General features: G+C 35.5%; 1 protein-coding gene across 2 annotated transcripts; it reads right to left on the bottom strand.

Moving 5' to 3' along the window:
• Positions 1 to 1,831: 1,831 nt before the first annotated feature.
• LOC131701515 (insulin gene enhancer protein isl-1) lies at positions 1,832 to 11,127 on the bottom strand. Of its 2 annotated transcripts, none has more exons than XM_058999961.1 (6): positions 10,764 to 11,127; positions 9,830 to 10,019; positions 7,034 to 7,293; positions 5,152 to 5,435; positions 3,768 to 3,935; positions 1,832 to 3,197 (listed from the first exon to the last, which is right to left on the bottom strand). In XM_058999961.1, exons 1-6 carry the CDS (start codon positions 10,789 to 10,791, stop codon positions 3,081 to 3,083), a joined length of 1,047 nt encoding a protein of 348 aa, XP_058855944.1. In that variant the 5' UTR covers positions 10,792 to 11,127; the 3' UTR covers positions 1,832 to 3,080. The 2 variants fall into 2 exon arrangements, with proteins under 2 accessions (XP_058855944.1, XP_058855883.1); XM_058999900.1 differs by having other exon boundaries at positions 5,152 to 5,438; positions 10,764 to 11,124.
• Positions 11,128 to 19,992: the final 8,865 nt, after the last annotated feature.

Genomic DNA, 19,992 nt, shown 5'->3' with positions numbered 1-19,992 from the left:
TCAGAATGTCACTTCAGTGTGTTTTAGAGGCACTGAACAATCCAATTAAATAAATACATGTTATAACAATCCCCACTTTCAAATGACCCACCAAGACCCAATTTCTCATACAGCTTAGTTTTTTTTAAATCCCTTCTTAAGGTGTGGGAAGGCTGCAAAGTTTGAGTTGGTGGCGCCTGAACTCCAGCAATGCCGTTTACTGTCATGTAGGCCAACTGTTATCTGAAAAAATAAAAGGAAAGAACCAGTGTAAGCACAGAGATTCTGTACAGCATTAGCTTACATCACCCATCTCTCGGTTTTATGCTGGCTGTCTCCTTATTTGCAATAAGACTAAGTCAATTAGAGATGCAACAGGGAGCATATGTCAGTATCCCTGACCAGTCACTTACATTGAAATGATAAGCTTTGTGTAGTATATGTCACTCGCAACGGCAAAATGAACCCACCAGCACCGAAACGGGAAGCAAAGTCTATCCACACAGTGCGGTGCGGTGCGTTAGGAATCCATTTCACATTTCATTTCATTGTAAATGACCGTCAACCTCCAGGCAACCATTAAACATATCCAAGTACTTGAGATAAAGAAAGACAGATTATGAATTTCTAAAAAATAAAAATAAAATAAAATAAAAACTAGACGGATCTTAAATATGTGTACCAAAAAAGGACGGTCCACCAAAAACATGGGAAAAGTAATGTCAAGTATTTTATTATTATTATTATTATTATTATTATTATTATTATTATTATTATTATTATTATTATTATTTAATAGTTCTTAAACTCAAATGCATAGGTTCCAGTTTAAGAACAGAAATTCAATTATGTCTAAACGATATATATCCTAACTAGCATATAGAAGATACATGTTTTACTTATGCATTTGTTTGTTTGTTTATTTATGCATTGATTTATTATTTGGAAAATATACAATACATTATTTTTGTTGGAAAATATAAAAATATATATTGCATCTTTTTATTGGCCACGCCTCCCTGTATTTTGAGATTGAATATCTTGTAACCGAACTCTCAATTGGTATACAAACAGAAGTGACAGCCTGTGATATTGCAGCCCTCAGCTGTACTGTGTGTCACGAGGTGTTCTGCACACCCTGCATTTCATCCTTCACATGTGTTGCTCCCCCGTGATGGCATCGGTTGTTTTTACGATTAGTTTTGATTAGGTAGGCCGCATTGAAATAATATCAGATAACTGAATTAATCCAGACAAATCGAATTTAGCAGGGAAATGCTCTTCTGACTTCTAACGTATAAGATTTTTTTTTTTTTTTTTAATCAAATCAACTTGCATTAACAACATGCAAAATCGCTGCAAAACGTTATTTCAAGTTATAGTTAATTTAAATGAATTCAGTTCGATATATATATATATATATATATATATATATATATATATATATATATATATATATATATATATATATATATATATATATATCATCTTCAGTCTTTTTCAATCCACTGCTGGACGAAGGTCTCCCCAAGAGTCTTCCACAAAAGCCTGTCTGCTGCGTCCCTCATCGTGTGTGTGTGTGTGTGTGTGTGTGTGTGTGTGTGTGTGTGTGTGTGTGTCTGTATAATAGACCTCTTCCACTGTTTAGCAGCAGGCTGTTCACAATGATAATTAAATATATTACATACTGGTACATTGTATATTAAATAAGTCGCTATTTTCCGTTCAGTTATTCTTGCATAAGACGTATTAAAACACATTAATGGCTCAGCGGTACTTTTTATAACTTAATGTACCAATGCAAGAACAGTATGACCAACTCGTGGTTTCAGAAAATGCACTACAAATCACATTCAATATTGACATCGTTTATTGTAATCTTTTAACCAATTAACATGAACCAAACGCACTTAAATATGTTTACTATCAGAATACTGAAAAGTTAAACTGTACACGGCTGAACACAGTTCAAGGTACTAGAAAAATATACAGTGCTTAATCAAATTAAGAAAAACTCAATCATTATTGCACTTTTTTGACTTATGTCAAACTTTTATTTGTGAAATAGTCCTGAAGATATACATATGGCGTTGTTTTACACAATCTTCAAGAAAAGACAGGACACGTAAAATCTGACAGATAATTCAAAGACCACAGTACAATCCTTTCTCTTTTTACTTCAGCAAACAAAACAAACAAAAAAAAAATACATGAAAGTGGCAAGTCTTCCGACAATAAATAATAAATTATATATTTTTGCAGTACAAGAACAAACAAAAAAAGTCTTTTTTCCAGAGCTAAAAACTGTTGTTTTAATCAACAACTATACACATCTTTGGGAAAAAAGTTCTTGGACGGACACAAGGACACAAATTCACACACAAAATTCCACGAAGCTTGTGGCAAAATAGAGGTATACCTTGTTGCAATGCTTTAGTACTTGGGCTTTTAAGGAAATAATTCAAATAAAAACAGGAAAGCGCTATTTGCATTCCCCTTCCGACCTTCTTTGGGGCGGAGAATCTCAAGAACCAGTCACATGCTAATAGAACCAGGACCAAATGGGCATTGAGTTGCATGTCAACCAAAAAGCATTGCAATGCATATCTGCATTTTAGCATTGATCCTGTACAGCGTTCGTCACATTTCTGCAGGTCTCGATTGTCCGTTTTAGTCCACTTGTTTGCAGAAATGATAGACCTCTTCCAGGTTTAGTTTTTTCTTCTTTTTCTTTTTTGGCAAGGCTGTAACCAACTTGACAGCGTGGCCTCCAACATAGACCGCACCATTTAAAAATGATGAGACGAGGTGGTGTGTCCATTTATTAATCTCTACGATGTGCAGAAGATTTTGAACACATTTCCCTGCAACTCTCAGAATTTTTTTTTTTTTTTTGCAAGAAGTCCTGGATGCACAGAAGCATGGTTTGGGCTTCGATTGTCTTCACAGTGTACACACACAACCAGGGGTTGTTTGGATAAAGAGGCTTCGTGCAGTTGAATGGAGGATACTTTTTATTAGTGATGGTACAACCCGGTTCCATGAACTGATTGTTAGCCATAGTCTGTTCGAGTTTGTCATTTTGAATAGGTCCACGTTGCTCATGCCTCTATGGGACTCGATACCATGCTGTTAGGTGTGTCTGGTAGTTGGGAGGACATTGATGCTACCTCGCTCCCAGTGGAGTTAGAACCTGGTCCTCCTTCTGAAAAATTGACCTTTTGAAAAGAGAAAACAGAACGGCATTTAAATACTTTAATGAATTAATATAGTTCCGTTTTAAATGTATGTTATCCAACGTTTATGCGAGAGACAACTAGAATCCTCATAAAACATGCATCTGAAAAATAATTGTATTGCAATAAAATCACTAATGGAGTCGCAGAGATTACTTAATAATACATTAATAAAACGTTTCTGAAGATTTGTCTAACTGACTATCTGATGAACAGTTCAGCTAATACAATGACTCAAACGTCCATTACATCATGCGTTAAGGCTACCGAAGGGCACTGCGCAAAAATGTAAACATAAATTAAAATATAATATTCTAATACCCTGGTGTGGTTAGCGGTTTATATCTACAATAATAATAATAATAATAATAATAATAATAATAATAATAATAATAATAATAAGAGTTTCCACACCGGTGTGACGTGTAAATGCGCTCCGGCGTGGTGCACTGTGCAGTGTATGGGATGCAGTATACAGTAAGGTGTGTGCTCTGGTGCACTGCTGGCATGAGCATATATACAGCGCGCTTTGTGCTTCGCTCTGGCACTCACCAGTTGCTGGAATGCAGGCTGGTCTATGTCACTCTGCAGTGCGAAGTCGCTCAATACTTTCCAAGGCGGCTGGTAACTCTGCACTTCCACTGGGTTTGCCTGCAAACCACCGTCGTGTCTCTCCGGACTGGCAGCCACCATTGGAGTCCCCGTCATCCCCTGGATATTCTGCAGACAACCCCAAACAAAGCTTGAGAACCACAGAGCTCATACGCTAGTCATAGGCTACGCACTATTCAATACCAAACGTGAGGAAGTCAAATATTGAATTATTGTGTTTCATCTGCGTCCACTGAACGCATTGTGTAGCTCTAGTGTTTCCTTTACAAAATTAAACCCATTAAAGACTCGCACTCAAACTGTACTTTGTCATGGAATTCCTGTGGTATGAACTACACGCGATTGCATTATCTCTGGAGGCAAGTGAAAACTGATAAACCCCATTCACAGGAACTGATGCATACACACCTAATTTAACACAAAGCCAAATCGTCATATTAAATGTGTGTTTGTTCAAAGCCGTTTGATTTATATTAGGATTTCATATAAAAGGAACCACTGTATGCAGTTCTAATTTTTGCACGTTTATTCTGCAATATGCATCCATCTCAAAAGCATGGATTAATATGGGGTTATATAAATGATCCAACACAGATCGCGTTTACTGTTCACAGCGCTACTGTAAAGCAACTGAATGGACGCAACATAGCCTGATCTTACACGTCGTGAAATTAATCTACAATGTATCCTCAAAACACTGCATTCTTTCTTTGGCTATTTAATTAGAATGTTACTTTTAATAAGCATTCGAATCCAAGACATGTATCAAAGAAAGTTAAAATGAATACCAAACAAACTCATTTATTATAAGTAGTCTTCGTTTCAATATAGACTATTATTAACAATTTGTTTTAGTCAGTTACGGCCTTGGCTACTATTTGTTCTAATTCCAAGAATGGATACCATCAAACTACTACGACTACAATAACCAGGCTACTACTATCAACACTACTACTATGACTACTACGACTACTATAATAATAATAATAATAATAATAATAATAATAATAATAATAATAATAATAATAATAATAATAATCTTTCAAATCCTCATATTTTGGAAAATTAAAAAATAACATTATAATTTTATAAAATAATTAAATAAGATCGGAAATTATCCCAGCGAAACTCTGTAAGTCGTCTTGGATAAAGGTGTCTGCTACCTTTATCCAAATAATAATAATAATAATAATAATAATAATAATAATAATAATAATAATAATAATATATGCCAAGTGTTGTTCGTATAATTGGGTCGCATACCCTAGTTCTTCGTTTGAGTAGTGTTTTCTGGAGCTAGGGACTAACAGTGCCGGGTTTTTACCGTTTTGTCGTTCGGCTGTTGCTGCTGGAGCTGCTTCATCAAGATGCTTCTTTTCTTGTCCTTGCAGCGTTTGTTTTGAAACCAGACCCGGATGACCCTCGGACTCAGGCCCGTCATTTCCACGAGCTGCTCCTTCATCAGGGCGTCGGGTCTCGGGTTGGCATTGTAGCAAGTCCTCAGGGTGTGGAGCTGTTTCTCGTTCAGAACTGTTCTGACCCGGGTGGTTTTTTCTGGCTGTTTGTGGACGTGTGGTCTAAGCGCGGGTTGTCTGGCAGAGATAGGTTCTGCTATAAGAAAGGACAATATTTATAAGTAACTGTTGCAATAAAATATGCCAATTTAGAAAAAAAGCCGAAACATAGTGCAAATCATTAATTATGTAGGGTTAAACAAAAGGTAATGTAGCAGATTTACTGCACACACCGTAAGACTAATTGGGTTAAAACAATTAGTAAATGGAGTCGAGGTAAAAGCGAGAGAAAAATGTGTTGTTTTTCATATCAATGCATTACACCTATGTAAATGTATATATAAAACACCGTAGCATGGCACATTACTGTTTTGCCTGTTCTAGATAGAAAAGAGATACATTGATTGTTAAGCGTCCTATCACCGTTACTTTGATGGGCTGTAACAAGAAAAAGACAAAAAAACCAAAAAAAAAACGTAATTATCCGTAACAATCGATACAGGCTGCTATCAAGAGTGTGCATTTCCAAATACATAATGGGGACATCAATAGCTATCCACGGAGTAGATAACATACCATAGCTTACATTGGGGGAAAAAACACTGACAATTGAAACTTACATGCAAATCTGCCTGCTATTCATTTGCATGTATATGCCTTTTATTTAATACTGTTCGTTTTATTGAATGTAGAGATTGAAGTGCAGCTGACCCAATGTGACTGTGATGATTGTACTGTTTAATTACATGTGTTTAAAAGCACGTTTCTGGTCTGTCTTGCTTTGTTTTTGGTGATAAATTAAAATAACCCGTAAGAATTGTATGTGGGCTCTCACCAGATGATATCAAACTCGTTTTGAAACACGATCAGATTAAAAGACAATTAGTGCAGATTAGAATGTTGACCGTTTTGTAACATCCCAGGTATAAGTCTTTTGGGTCGCGTTGGCTAGGAGGATTTAAAAAAAAAAAAAAAAAAAAAAAAGCGGCGCCTATTATTCCTGTATAGTGTTTTCTGGAAGACATCGTATATTTCCCTTTTGTTCAGGTTTCCATTGGTTATCGTTGGTGTCTTCATGGGCATTGTACACAACGTTATATAAAGTACACTAAGCAAGTCTTGTTCATAAAGCTGAGACCAAGCTGTTTTAGAGATAAAGTAATACGAAATACATATCAACTCACTCCCCCAACAACAACGAAATATTGCCAGGGCCCATAAACTTTATCGCAGGGAAACTACAGAATACACACATTGTTTTACAAAAGTGAACTGTACACAATATAATACGATTCATTTTCTTTAATTATGACTGACAAAAGATTAACCTTTTTTATTTTATCCCCCCAAAAATACATGAGAACTCGTCGGGTGCATGTACAGCATGCGTTTACATGTGGAAGCCACACAGTTGTTGAGTTTTGCCTGCTTGTGTATTCTGCTATGATGTAGTGGAAAACTAGGATAATTTATAGCCTACATATATTAAGTGAGAGGACAGACTAAAGGAATCAAACACAAGTGAATTCTAAGACATCACGTCATTCGATCTGTGAAACTTTTAAAATGCAAACATGTAATGCTAAACAAGAGTTTCTCTATTACAGTTGTAAAGCGCTCCATGCACTACTGTTACAATGACTGTAGCCACGCCGTGTCACTGCTATTGATGGGAAAGCATGCGCAACATACCTGCCATCTGTAAAGGTCTCGCAGGGTGCAAAGGGCTGAGAGGGTCCCCGGCTCCCATTGTTGCCCTCTCCACAACATCGTGATCGGCCCTGCAGAAAAGGCCATCTTCTCTGAGCGCAAACTCGTCCCCGGGGATAAGTTGCCGGCTGCAGGCCACACAACGAAAACACTCGATATGGTACACCTTTGAGCGGGCTCTCATCACGAAATCATTCTTACTGAAGCCTATGTTACACTTAGCGCACTTTATCCCATATAACCTGAAATAAATGCGATTAAAAAACAAAAACAAAAAAAACTATTAGCATTTATTGTGCCCATGTTTAAAATGGATACAGATTCCAAGCATACATTGAGAGGACTCATTTGACAATTTGTGAGCATACATTTAACCGGGACAATTAAACTGAAAATACAGATCAGAGCAAGTACTGTAACAGACATACAAGTCAGAGGGTGGCGTATACAAGAGAGGGATAGACACATTGACAGATACATCGATATATGTACATATGCATATGATATATACAAAGAACATGTGCATATCATGTGGAGCCGAGAAGTATGAGAAACTGCAGAATCCCAGTTAATATTACACTTTACTCTGCAGTAAAATAAAACAGCAACACAGCATTTAAAAGTTGAAAATATCCATGCACAACAAACATATGACAATCCTACACGCTATTGTATTATATTCAAATATATTGGAATGATGTGCTCCTTAATGCGCTGTAATCCTTTAAAATAAAATAATCACGCAAAAAGCATCGTTCTCAGGCAGCGCATTCCATTCCATTCATATTACATTTCCTGTTTAACTGTGCTTTGAACTTTCAACCCATTGACTATTTTAGAAATAGATGCACGATTACATTTATCAAGTGAACATACTTTACGTGATGCGTATACGATTTCTTGCCAATTACATTCTGCAAATATCAGTTCACGCACAACACGTATTTCAATAATGTTTCTGTCTTACATTCATCATTCTGCATTAAATTATGTTTCGAATATATATATATATATATATATATATATATATATATATATATATATATACATGAGCAAAATAATGTCCCATTCATAACGTTATAATAATAATAATAATAATAATAATAATAATAATAATAATAATAGCTATTTAACTTTGATCGCATTCGTAATGAAAGTGATTTTAGGTAGGCCTTCTGCAACATCATAGGTCAATGATTTAATCCATGTGTATTTGTTAATTTAGTCCACATGCAAGTTCTACAGTTATTTATTGTAAGTGTTTGATTACGACTTCCCCATAAACTCACACGAACTTGTATTGAACTTTACTTCTGTCTGCAAGTCGATGATGCTACAGTATTTAGATGCACGTGTTTCAATGTATGTTTTTAACGGAAGATCTGTATAGCACCACTTGTGACTGTGCCACACATACCCCGGAGACTGTACTCGCCGGTATTGTGGTTGTTACAGTCAGTCTGCCCATCTCACGGGTATGTTGTAAAGTTCAATTCTGTGTGTGCGTGTATATATATATATATATATATATATATATATATATATATATATATATATATATATATATATATATATATATATATATATATATATATTAATCAGCATTGACCCCAGGCAGGGGAGACGTTTTAGCACTATACTCAATTAAACCATGTACTTGGCATAGTCTGGTACCAATAAATTCATGATAGACACCTGCGTTAATAAAGCTAGCTACATTTGTATTTAAAAGATTTACACTTTTAAAATGTAGTCTGCATATCAAATCAGATATATTCAACATAAATAAACCTCTATTTTACATTTCTTATGCCACATTATTACTAATGCAACAAAACAATGGATCGGAAATACACAAATTATGCAGCTGACAGGTGGACATAACACGGGATAAACAAGCCATGACCACCGGCGTTAGAGGTAAACAACACCGGGGCCGAGTTTACCTACGTTCTGTTATCAGTGACCAGATTCTGAATGTGAGGAAGGAAGAACTTTCATTATCTAAATATGCCAAGTGTTCCAAGCCAAGCGATGGGCGATGTGATCTGCTTTGTCAAATCCACCAGCCCAGATAAGATTAAAGGATACAGCACGGCAGATACTGGCAATTGGGTTTATAAACGAGGAGTGCGAGGAGATAACCCTCCAGCTCTAGCAGCTTTCTTCTTTCTTGTATTCTTTTATTCTTTTTCTTTTTTATTTACTAGTTTATCTAGTAATATATACTTTCAATTGGACGTCTTTGGTGATATTCCTCGGTGATAGTTTTATTATTATCTTAAATAGTTTTTATAATTTGTCAAATAAGTATGCTCCAAGTTCAAATTAAATACTACAACTACAACTACCACTACTACTACGACTAATAATAATAATAATAATAATAATAATAATAATAATAATAATAATAAAGGCTATTTCAAATCATCATGTTTTTGGAAGTGAAGAAATATAATTGTAATTAATTTATAATAGATGTTTTTGTATTTGTTATTTGTAAATACATTTTAAAAGGGTACATTTATTATTATTATTATTATTATTATTATTATTATTATTATTATTATTATTATTATTATTATTATTATTATTATTATTTATTGCATTACTTATACGAATAGGTTACACACATGATTTGCTGTTTCCTTTTGGGTTTCTTGCAAAATGAAAGCTGTTCTCCAAAAAGGCTGCTGTATTGTTGTATTCCATCAGTCAGGTATAATAACATCAAATTGAGCCCAAGCTTAAAACACAAAAGACTTTTCAAAGACCTACCTGATGTAGTCTCTTTTACAATAGGTTTTCCCGTCCCTAACAAAGCAGGTACAGGACTCGTCCAAATACTGATTACACTCTGCACATTTCAAACACGCTGCATGCCATTCCAAATCGGGAGAAACTCTCAGAATATACTGATCATGAATCTGATTTCCGCAGCCAACACACAACGATAGCAGCCGTTTCTCTGTAAGCACAAAATAGAATAAATGACACACATATTCAGATTTTAAATGAACACCCATCAAGGTGCTTAAAGGAAGCCTGCCTTCTGTTTCTTGTGAAATGCATGCAGAAAACATGGCCAAGCCCTAAGTATAATTCTTGACATCAGTACCGCCAATCAATATCTTACAGTATTTTAGAGCTGTGCTACAATGGGACACAAAACACAGCAGCATACAACAGCTCCCACGCTGCATGCTACACGAATAATCATAATAATATGAATAATGCTACTACTACTACGCATACTACTACTACTACTAAGAACACTTTTAACAGTTACACCTTTATATTGCATCCCATTCTACGACATGTTCGTTAAATTGAACATGCAGAAGCAGTTATTTTGAACTGTCATTTGTCTTAACGTGATTGAGTATAGCAAACTTATGGATCCCTTCAGAAACCTACATTCATAATATCAACACCCCGAGAGCCCTGTAGAATAAGCGCACTTAAAACGCGTCCTATCACTGACAACAATGGAAAGACAAAGCACAGTCCCGCTGGCCAGTACAATAAATTAACAAAGTACTAATAATAATAATAATAATAATAATAATAATAATAATAATAATAATAATAATAATAATAACAGCAACTAAATAGTATGTTTTGTCATGTAAGGATGTATTATTATGTATGCCCAGTAAACACTCATAAAGTAACACAACACATTTATATTGAGTAGAAATAGCAAACTTACTTTTTGGTGGATCACCCATGTCTCCCATGTCAAGGTAGTAAGGAGGTGTTAGATCCACTGTGAAAATTAGGCGAGGCAGTTTTAAATGAGAACAGGGTTTCTGCGATTGCAGTAGTTTGTAGGTATATACAGTGTGTGTGTGTGTGTGCGTGTGTGTGTGTATGTGTGTGTTTGTGTTTGTGTGTGTGTTTGTGTGTGTGTGTGTGTGTGTGCGTGTGTGTGTGAGAGGCGCTGCAGTCCTGTGCCTTGCTGATCACTACAGCAGTGTTCACGTTGAAAGTAAGTGTACGGCGCGGCCGCTGCAGTGCCTCGTCTCAGGGCTGATCAGGCACTCCTGTCCTTATCTCTCACTCAAACTCTCTGCTCGAACTCAACTCAATCGCCATTGGTCTGACGTAGAGCGCGGAAACGTCCCCTTCGTGGAAAGCTGATTGGCCACGAGAGAGCCGATCCGCTGTTCCTATTATCACATTACAACTCCTGAAGTCCTGCAGACGCTGCAGCTGTACTTCCTGTGCCTTCTTTCTCTTTCTCTCTTTCTCACCATACCTCTCCCTCCATCTCTCATTTACCGTCGTTTCTACAAATGTCATTTCTGCCATCAATTCAAAGTGGTGGTGTTCATCCTGCGCAATGTTTCAGCGCGGGGAATGTTGTGATCTTATTTAGGCTATTTAGTTGTGTATGTATTTGTTCGTTGTTTGCATGTAGGCCTGTGCATTTGTCTGTCTGTCTGCCTCTGTGTGTGTGTGTGTATGTATGTGTGTGTGTGTGTGTGTGTGTGTGTGTGTGTGTGTGTGTGTGTGTGTGTGTGTGTGTATATGTGTGTGTGTGTGTGTGTGTGTGCGCGCGTGCGTGTGTGTGTGTATGTAGCCTATGTATGTTGGCTATTCGTTCTTGCTTGTGAAACAAGTTAGATTTATCAAGGAATTTACTTGCATAAATCTGCAATTTAAAATACTTGTACACTGGTAATCATGTGTCGTGAACAATATTGCCGAAGAATACTGATAGTTGATAATGTCTTCAGAGCAAACATTACTTTGTGCAACTGATAACTTAATGATAATAATAATAATAATAATAATAATAATAATAATAATAATAATAAATCACAACATTCCATAAATGTTTTTTTTTAATTCATTTATGAAACTGTATTTGTGTTTTTAATGGAAGTCAATAATGAAATGCCCGTGGAATATCAACAATAACCCGCGCGTGATCCTTCTATTGTCTTTAATTGCTGCCACAATTGTGTTTAATGACTATCTTACAAACAAATACAAAAATGAAAACAATTAAAATCATTATACGTTTTCTTATTTACACCATCGTTTAATATACACGCTGTTTTTTATTTGTTTGTGTAATACAGCAAAAATAAGATGCAAATGGTTGCGCATTATTAAATCAAATGTGACCGAACAAGAAACAAAAAAAAAAAAATTGCTTATATAATGAATACATAGCGCGATGTTGAAGCATATTGATATTCTCCAAAACACACCCGTGGCTGGGAATTAGCACTGAGATGCAAGAAAGACGTAGCGAGGTTTCCAGCATCTCACAAATAAACAGCTGTTGCGCTGGAGTATTGTTTCCGGGGCTTGCATGGAAAGGAAGGCACACTTGAGGTGAGGGGTATGAGCAGCGTTTTAAATTAGAAAGGACATTCATTAAATAATATCTGTACATCACAACAAGATTACCCGCCCCAAAACATTTCCTCGTGTAAGTTTAATTTATGAGGGCAAAGATATATATATATATATATATATATATATATATATATATATATATATATATATATATATATATATATATATATATATATATTCTCGATATAAACTATAAGATAATGCAGGTTATAAATTACACAAACGTATATAGATAGATAGATAGATAGATAAATAGACAGATAGATAGAGAGAGAGACTTATGAAAACACATTTTCAAAGTCTATATATAATGTGAAACACACAATGTCAAACTTTGAAACACGCATTTAAGCTTCGCACAATACACCGAAAGCTGAGCGTGATAAAAATCAGTGACAGCGCTCGATGTTTTAGCTTTGTAAACCAAAAGGCAATTACAAGGAATAATTGCAGATAATGACAGTTCCAAACTGACAGGGCGGCACGTGGTTTCATGTAAAACCAAATTGAGGGGCAATTTTACTTAATAGGCAAAGCCGAGCACGTACCAGTCCATTCGCTAGGCTACTGTGTATATGAGAAACATAACAGCATACTAACATGAACACGTGTAAGATTGGAAACGTGTGTGTACGTTTACATTATTTACTCTCTGTTTTAAAGTGAATTTCCTGTGGGTTTTTTTTTATTTTTTATCCAACATCTTTTTTTGTTATCATCCTTATTTTAAAAATTAAAAATATTTGTTCGCTACATATAATGATGAAATTCTAAAAAAAAAAAAAAAAAACGTGAAAAGTGCTTTATTATTATTATTATTATTATTATTATTATTATTATTATTATTATTATTATTATTATTATTATTATTATTAGTGGTAGTATTAGTAGTATTGTATTTTTTTTTTCTTCAGATAAACCTTTACTGCAGTCACATAGTTAAATAATAAAATGACCAAACAGTTCATGAGTCCTTTTTAAACATGTTAAGTGCACATATATCGTAGTAGTAGTGGCGGCAGTATTTTAAGACCGCATGCTAGTATCTATACTGAGAGGATGCTGCCCGTGTCGTTCTGTCCGGATACAAAAGCGCCCTCTGCTGTTTGTAAAACTGCTGTAAATGAGACAACAGGCGAGCTTTAGTTTTGAATTGGCAGAAATGTCCTATTATTTTGTATTGTATCTTATGATAGCTACGATTTTTGACAGTATTAATTCCATCTACTTAGTGTAGCTGTGATATATCTCTTGTAAAGTGTTGATATCAACACGTTATGTCCTAAGTGACCACCCGCTCCTTAATGAACCGAATTACATTGAGGATAGGGGTACAAGAAAGTAAATAAATAACTCAAATACAAAATTAAAAGCATTTGATTCATCGCAAATATGTATTCCTCTTCAGCACGCCAGTTTGATTTGCAGAGCTCTTCATTTTAACATAATACGATAAGTATAGTGAAGGAAATTAAAATGTAAAGCGTTTCTCGTTCAATAGATTTTTTAAAATGTTTTCTATTCTCAAGGCTTAGACATGTAATTAAATCTGTCAGTCTACTGCCAAATTAAATCCACACAGTGCCTCAAACAGAGGTGCATGTGTCCCAATTTACAGCTTGATCTTCCAAGAAAAAAAAACAACAACAAAAAAAACAGTGAGAGAGAGATTGCGGCTTCAAACACCCGAACAAGCCTGGAAATAGACGGTAAAGAAGCACGGCTAGGGTCTTCCTATGTGCATGTATTATTATTATTATTATTATTATTATTATTATTATTATTATTATTATTATTATTATTATTATTAGAGCAGTGTGTGCGTGTGTGTGTTTGTTCCAGTGAAAGGCAGACAACAGAATACATACGTTTGTTAAAAACGACCAACCTCACATTGTTACCTCGCTGTTGATGAATACTTTTAGATTTGTGGCGGGTTGCCTTTTAATTCAGCGCTTAAAAGCGCTGAATTAAATTCGTTGAGCTGTATCCTCTCTAGTAAAGCCTGCAGAATCAAAACAGCTGAGAGTGTATCTGTATACCTGACCCCTATCCACCCCCCTTCCCGACCCACCACACCCACCATGAGCAATTCATGTAACGTGCTGTTGTGTGCTGTGATTGTTTAGAGAAAGTATGACATAATTATTAATAATAATAATAATAATAATAATAATAATAATAATAATAATAATTTCGTTTCAATACCAATTAATAGAAACGATATATATATATATATATATATATATATATATATATATATATATATATATATATATCGTTTCTATTAACTGGTATTCTAAGCATTGTCTTTCATTGTTGACATTTTAAATATATTGTGATATTATCACGAAACTTTATTTTTTTAAGCGGTGTAGTCAGCGATGCAATCTAGTCTAGCTCAATTGAGTATCCCCGGGCATGATAGACCACAGATCGCACTAAGGATGACAATACTGGCAAGATAAGATATATCTGTTTTCGCTTAAAAAAAAAACACACAGACAACAACGCCTATTTAATACTGAAATACCTTATTACATATTCGTTATGATGTTATCCAAAAAAATAAATAAAATGCATGTGCCTGAGAATGTTTTTATTTTGTTTATAAATGACCATTCCACATTGGTATAGGTTTGAAGTGGGGTCTAAGATCTGCTGACAAAAGAGAATGATCTTGATAAGGCTATTTGTGTTTGTCTGTATTTCTTCTTCAAATCGCAGTGTCATCGAGGAACTAACCAAACCGCCTGCAAGAGTAGTTTGTGTGTGTGTGTGTATGTGTGTGTTTGTGTGTGGGTGTGTGCGTGTGGGTGTGTGTGCGCGCGCGTGTGTGTATATGTGTGTGTGTGTGTGTGTGTGTGTGTGTGTGTGTGTGTGTTTTTGTGTGTGTGTGTGTGTGTGTGTGTGTGTGTGTGTGTGTGTGTGTGTGTGTGTGTGTGTGTGTTTGGGCAGGTATTAATGTGCGGACAAAATCTGAGAAAATGTCCCCACAAAGATAGTAACGCCTGAAAAAACGACGTTGTGTGGACGTCCCCACTTTGTAAAAGACCTTTTTTAACAACTAAATCAACTAAATATGCCTTCAAAACGTACAATAAAAGTGGCAATATATATATATATATATATATATATATATATATATATATATATATATATATATATATATATATATATATATATATATATATATATATATATATTTAATTGATTATATATAACCCTAGGTCTTTTTTATGTCTTTATTTTGTATTCTATGTGCTGATTTAGATTTAAAAAGTTATCATCTATATGTATATTTTTTTGAATAATCCTTTTTAGATTCTAACATCATGACAGACTAATGCTGAATGATGAACGTATTCACCGACGCATACGCGTACACACTTCCTCAAACTGTACCTGTCTCCTATACAAGCACTATCATAGCTTTTGGGTCAACGTTCCCATTCACGTTCTGATTAACTGATTTACTGTAACGTAAGGTAATTGTCCTTGGTGAGAGAAGACATTTTAGCATTAAAAACGAATTCTGCTGTATTAATTAACAAACCTACACAATAACACTTTAGCAAACTCTTTAAAAGCGCAATGCTCCCGGTAGGGTTACTATACCGGTTACAGTACAATAGCATACACGTAATAAAACCCCGATCATGCAATTAGTGGTTAGATCGTTTAATTGCAGGCTTTGTCAGAGATGTTCTGAATTTTATTCATGCAAGCTGACAATAGCTGTTATTATCATTTTTTTTTTGTAAGATAATTATGCCTTTGTGCTCTAATATTGGTTACAGTACCAGCGCTGGTTGACACTCTAATGTGTGTTTTAATAAAACCAGGGGGAAAACGTCTTTTATTTTTCATCTTCTCGCTTAATCCAAAAGTTCCTTGGAGTATTAATTGTAAATCTTTACTGAATTAAAACAACAACAAAAGTTTTTACTTAGTCAATTAAAAAAAAAGTGCTTCCAACTTTAAAAGCATTATTATTATTATTATTATTATTATTATTATTATTATTATTATTATTATTATTATTATTATTATTATTATTAATAATAATAATAATAATAATACATAATGAATTAATTTTTATTTGTGTACCTCTTTTAAATCTTTGATTTTTGAAAACTGAGAGGTCAGTATAGTATACAAGCCAGAACTCACGCCATATTAACAAACATGGTTTCTGGGTTTAACTGATAATCTGATCATTAATATGTCACAAAAACAAATGTAGGGATGTGATATAAACATTGATCCTATTGTTGGGGGTTAGCGTAACATCTAGGTTTAGGGTTAAGGTAAAAGTTGAGGTTTGGGTTAGTATTAGGGTTAGAGTTGCAGTTAAGGTAAGATTTAGGGTTAGGGTTAGAGTTGCAGGTAAGGTAAGATTTAGGGTTAGGGTTAGAGTTGCAGTTAAGGTAAGATTTAGGGTTAGGGTTAGAGTTGCAGGTAAGGTAAGATTTAGGGTTAGGGTTAGAGTTGCAGGTAAGGTAAGATTTAGGGTTAGGGTTAGAGTTGCAGGTAAGGTAAGATTTAGGGTTAGGGTTAGAGTTGCAGGTAAGGTAAGATTTAGGGTTAGGGTTAGAGTTGCAGGTAAGGTAAGATTTAGGGTTAGGGTTAGAGTTGCAGTTAAGGTAAGATTTAGGGTTAGGGTTAGAGTTGCAGTTAAGGTAAGATTTAGGGTTAGGGTTAGAGTTGCAGTTAAGGTAAGATTTAGGGTTAGGGTTAGAGTTGCAGGTAAGGTAAGATTTAGGGTTAGGGTTAGGGTTATGCAGCAGTGTGACTCTCCAGTCTGTAAATCGGTATGCTTGTTGTGCATTTCCAGAAATTTACTTTGAGTTTTGATCAATGCAGAGAAGTCCACTTCCATTTACATAACACAGGTCTCAGAAACACATGCAATGGAAGATGCTACTCCAGCTATTTACCCACAATGAGACTGTGGAACAGGGTACTAAATACTCACCCGTTCCTATAACAAAACTCAAGAGCTGGTGATTAATATGCCCTGCAGATCAGGAGACTGAGAAAGGTATAGAGCTCTCTTATGACCTCATTTATGTTCGTGCCACACAAATATATGTCCTGGCATGTTTAATTGATTGTGTTTTGTTTGTACTGTGTTCAAAGAGAATGGCAAAGAGTCTCAATTGAAAACAAATACTGTCCCTGCTTCATTATTAACTAGCACATTGTGGGTACTACTGGACATTACTTTAGCTAAAACTGGCACAATGATGACTTCATTTATTTAAGTGGAATACTCATGTCTTTAGTTTTATTGACCTATTCAGGTCTGCGTGGTGAACAGTGGCAGTAATGCCACAACAAAATACAACAGATACGAGCAGACAAACTTATTACAGTAGTGAAAGGGATTAAAACAAGGACATTTAAACCAGCACCTACAGCAAGAGCCACTTTCTGAACCATCTGAAATTGCCTTTAGAGTCAGGTGGTCTAATAGTCATGTGACTTAACATTTGACATCTGTACACCCAGGAATTCACTAGCAGTCACAATATACAAATGTTCCTTCTACATAGTTTGACTGCATATTGAATCACTACCTGTACTTTGAATGTGAAGAATGGGACTTCTTGAACGATCTAGCTGATCTCATGTTATATCTACACTCAGAATGTAACATTATCAAGGAATAGCACCCCATTCATATGGACCAGTAAGGGCCTACTACCTATTAGCATGTGCAGTGGGTCGTTGTCAATGGCTCTTATGGATGATTAGGAGAGTAGGAAACCTGCCACTTATATTCTACTGCATGATTCCCATGCTCTGTGTTGAGCTTATCAGTTAAAAGGGGCACATTTCTCATTTCTAAATGTTTAATATGAAGTAATCAGCCTATTGAATCATTGATATTGACCACTGTACTGGGAGGGTTGGAGGTCCCTAATGGCCCACATTAATTAGACGATGTTCCTCGATAAAGTCCTGTTTAATGGGTTCTTTCCAATCAGATTGGATCAGGCTTGCAGAGTGGTTTGGATATACTAATCTGAGAGGAATAGGAATAAGAGAATCGCTTAAGTGTATGCTACCTTTTCAGCATAATAAAATACTTTCAACATGCACTTCCAAGTGGCGCTATACAGCTGATTGTTAAACTGCTTCACACAGAAATTATCTTAAAAAATAAAAACTTTTAACATTAGAAGCACCAAGCCGGTCAATTTGACTGTTTTGGGTTTTAAAATTGAAATTACTCTGCGTTCTGGAATGTAATGCGCATGCCCGTTTGTGTGCGTTTGAGCTGCATCTTTGTAAGACATTCATAATTATAAGCATGTTTACCTAGAAGCACCAAAAAAATCATTTTAACTGGTTATATTTCCTATATATATATATATATATATAGAATATAGCCTGCCTGTCCTTTTCAATATCATCTGTCCTTTTCAATACAATCAGTCCCGTGATCAAGTGGTGTCTACCTGTCTACATTCTTTGAGTGCTTGAAAAACACGCCTCTCTGAGTCATAGGTACCCCCTGTGTATAGCATTGCAGGTTAATTCTTACAACTATACTGAGATTGAGTGGGCATACTGAGAGTAATACACCAAAAATAAAAATGGCTTAGAGACGGAGAATGACCAGAGAGCATGGTCTAGAAATGCTACACGCTGTGGATGAAGATGACTCTGATGCAGGGATCATCAGTGACACTGGGAATGACAGCGACTATTTGTGGGTTCTAGAAATGAGCCACTCTGAAAGTGACAGTGAGGACAGAGCTATAGAATTGCCAGCAGCCCTACCTGTAACAGGACCAACCAGTCTCCGAGGCAGAGGTTGTGGTCGTGGAAGAGGCTCCAGAACAGGTGAATCACCTGTCATGCCAGCTGGGCAAGTTCAGTTTGCTGCAGCCCCTGCTGCCGTGCCAGCTTCAGCATCACTATGACCAGGGACAACATCTCCTGCTGCATCGACACCAAGCAGTGGATTGCAAGAGATCAGAAAAGACTATCCCTCCAACACAAGGGAAGCAGAGACTGCAAAAAAAGGTGCAGGGTCTGCTATGAAAATGAAAACAAAAGAAAAGACACAAGAAAAATTTGCAGTGGTTGCGAAGGCAACCTCGGGTTCTGTTGTATTGAACATTTCAATTAATGGCACAGAGCAAGTCGATAATGGCACACGTTTTGATGTTGTTTGATTTTTATTTGATAATTACGGTTTACTGATTATTATTGTTATTACCAGCATTTTGGTTTTCATTGTTAAAAAAAAAAAAAAACGTGTTTTTATCTCGATATTGAACATGGGTATGTAATACACAGGAGGATAAAGGGTTAATGAAAAATACAGTTTAGGTCATTTATTTGTGTTTTATTCATCATATATTAACATTTTATAGCAATTACAGGTTTGAAAACATTATTATTATTATTTTCAAAATCTGTTACCTGGGAAGGGGTTTCATTTTTACATCTGGAGTTGAAGTGGTTAACCATAACAAGGAACAAATCACTTCACTACGCCCTCTTTTGTACCGTCAATCATGACCCCTTGGTTAACTAGTGCAGCCACTCCT

The sequence above is a fragment of the Acipenser ruthenus genome, chromosome 1 (assembly GCF_902713425.1).
Source record: "Acipenser ruthenus chromosome 1, fAciRut3.2 maternal haplotype, whole genome shotgun sequence".
NCBI lineage: Eukaryota > Metazoa > Chordata > Actinopteri > Acipenseriformes > Acipenseridae > Acipenser > Acipenser ruthenus.
Note: the sequence above shows the minus strand (reverse complement) of the source record. Positions and strands in the feature narration are given on the sequence as shown.

Bases quoted from the DNA above. Each gene is read 5' to 3' on its own strand.
- LOC131701515 (XM_058999900.1), bottom strand. From the start codon at position 10,791: ATGGGAGACATGGGTGATCCACCAAAAA. The intron at 5,439-7,033 runs GTATGTTGCGCA...CCTTTCTTATAG, and splicing joins GAGACCTTTACAGATGGCAG to CAGAACCTATCTCTGCCAGA. The intron at 3,936-5,151 runs GTAAAAACCCGG...GGTTGTCTGCAG, and splicing joins AACAGCCGAACGACAAAACG to AATATCCAGGGGATGACGGG.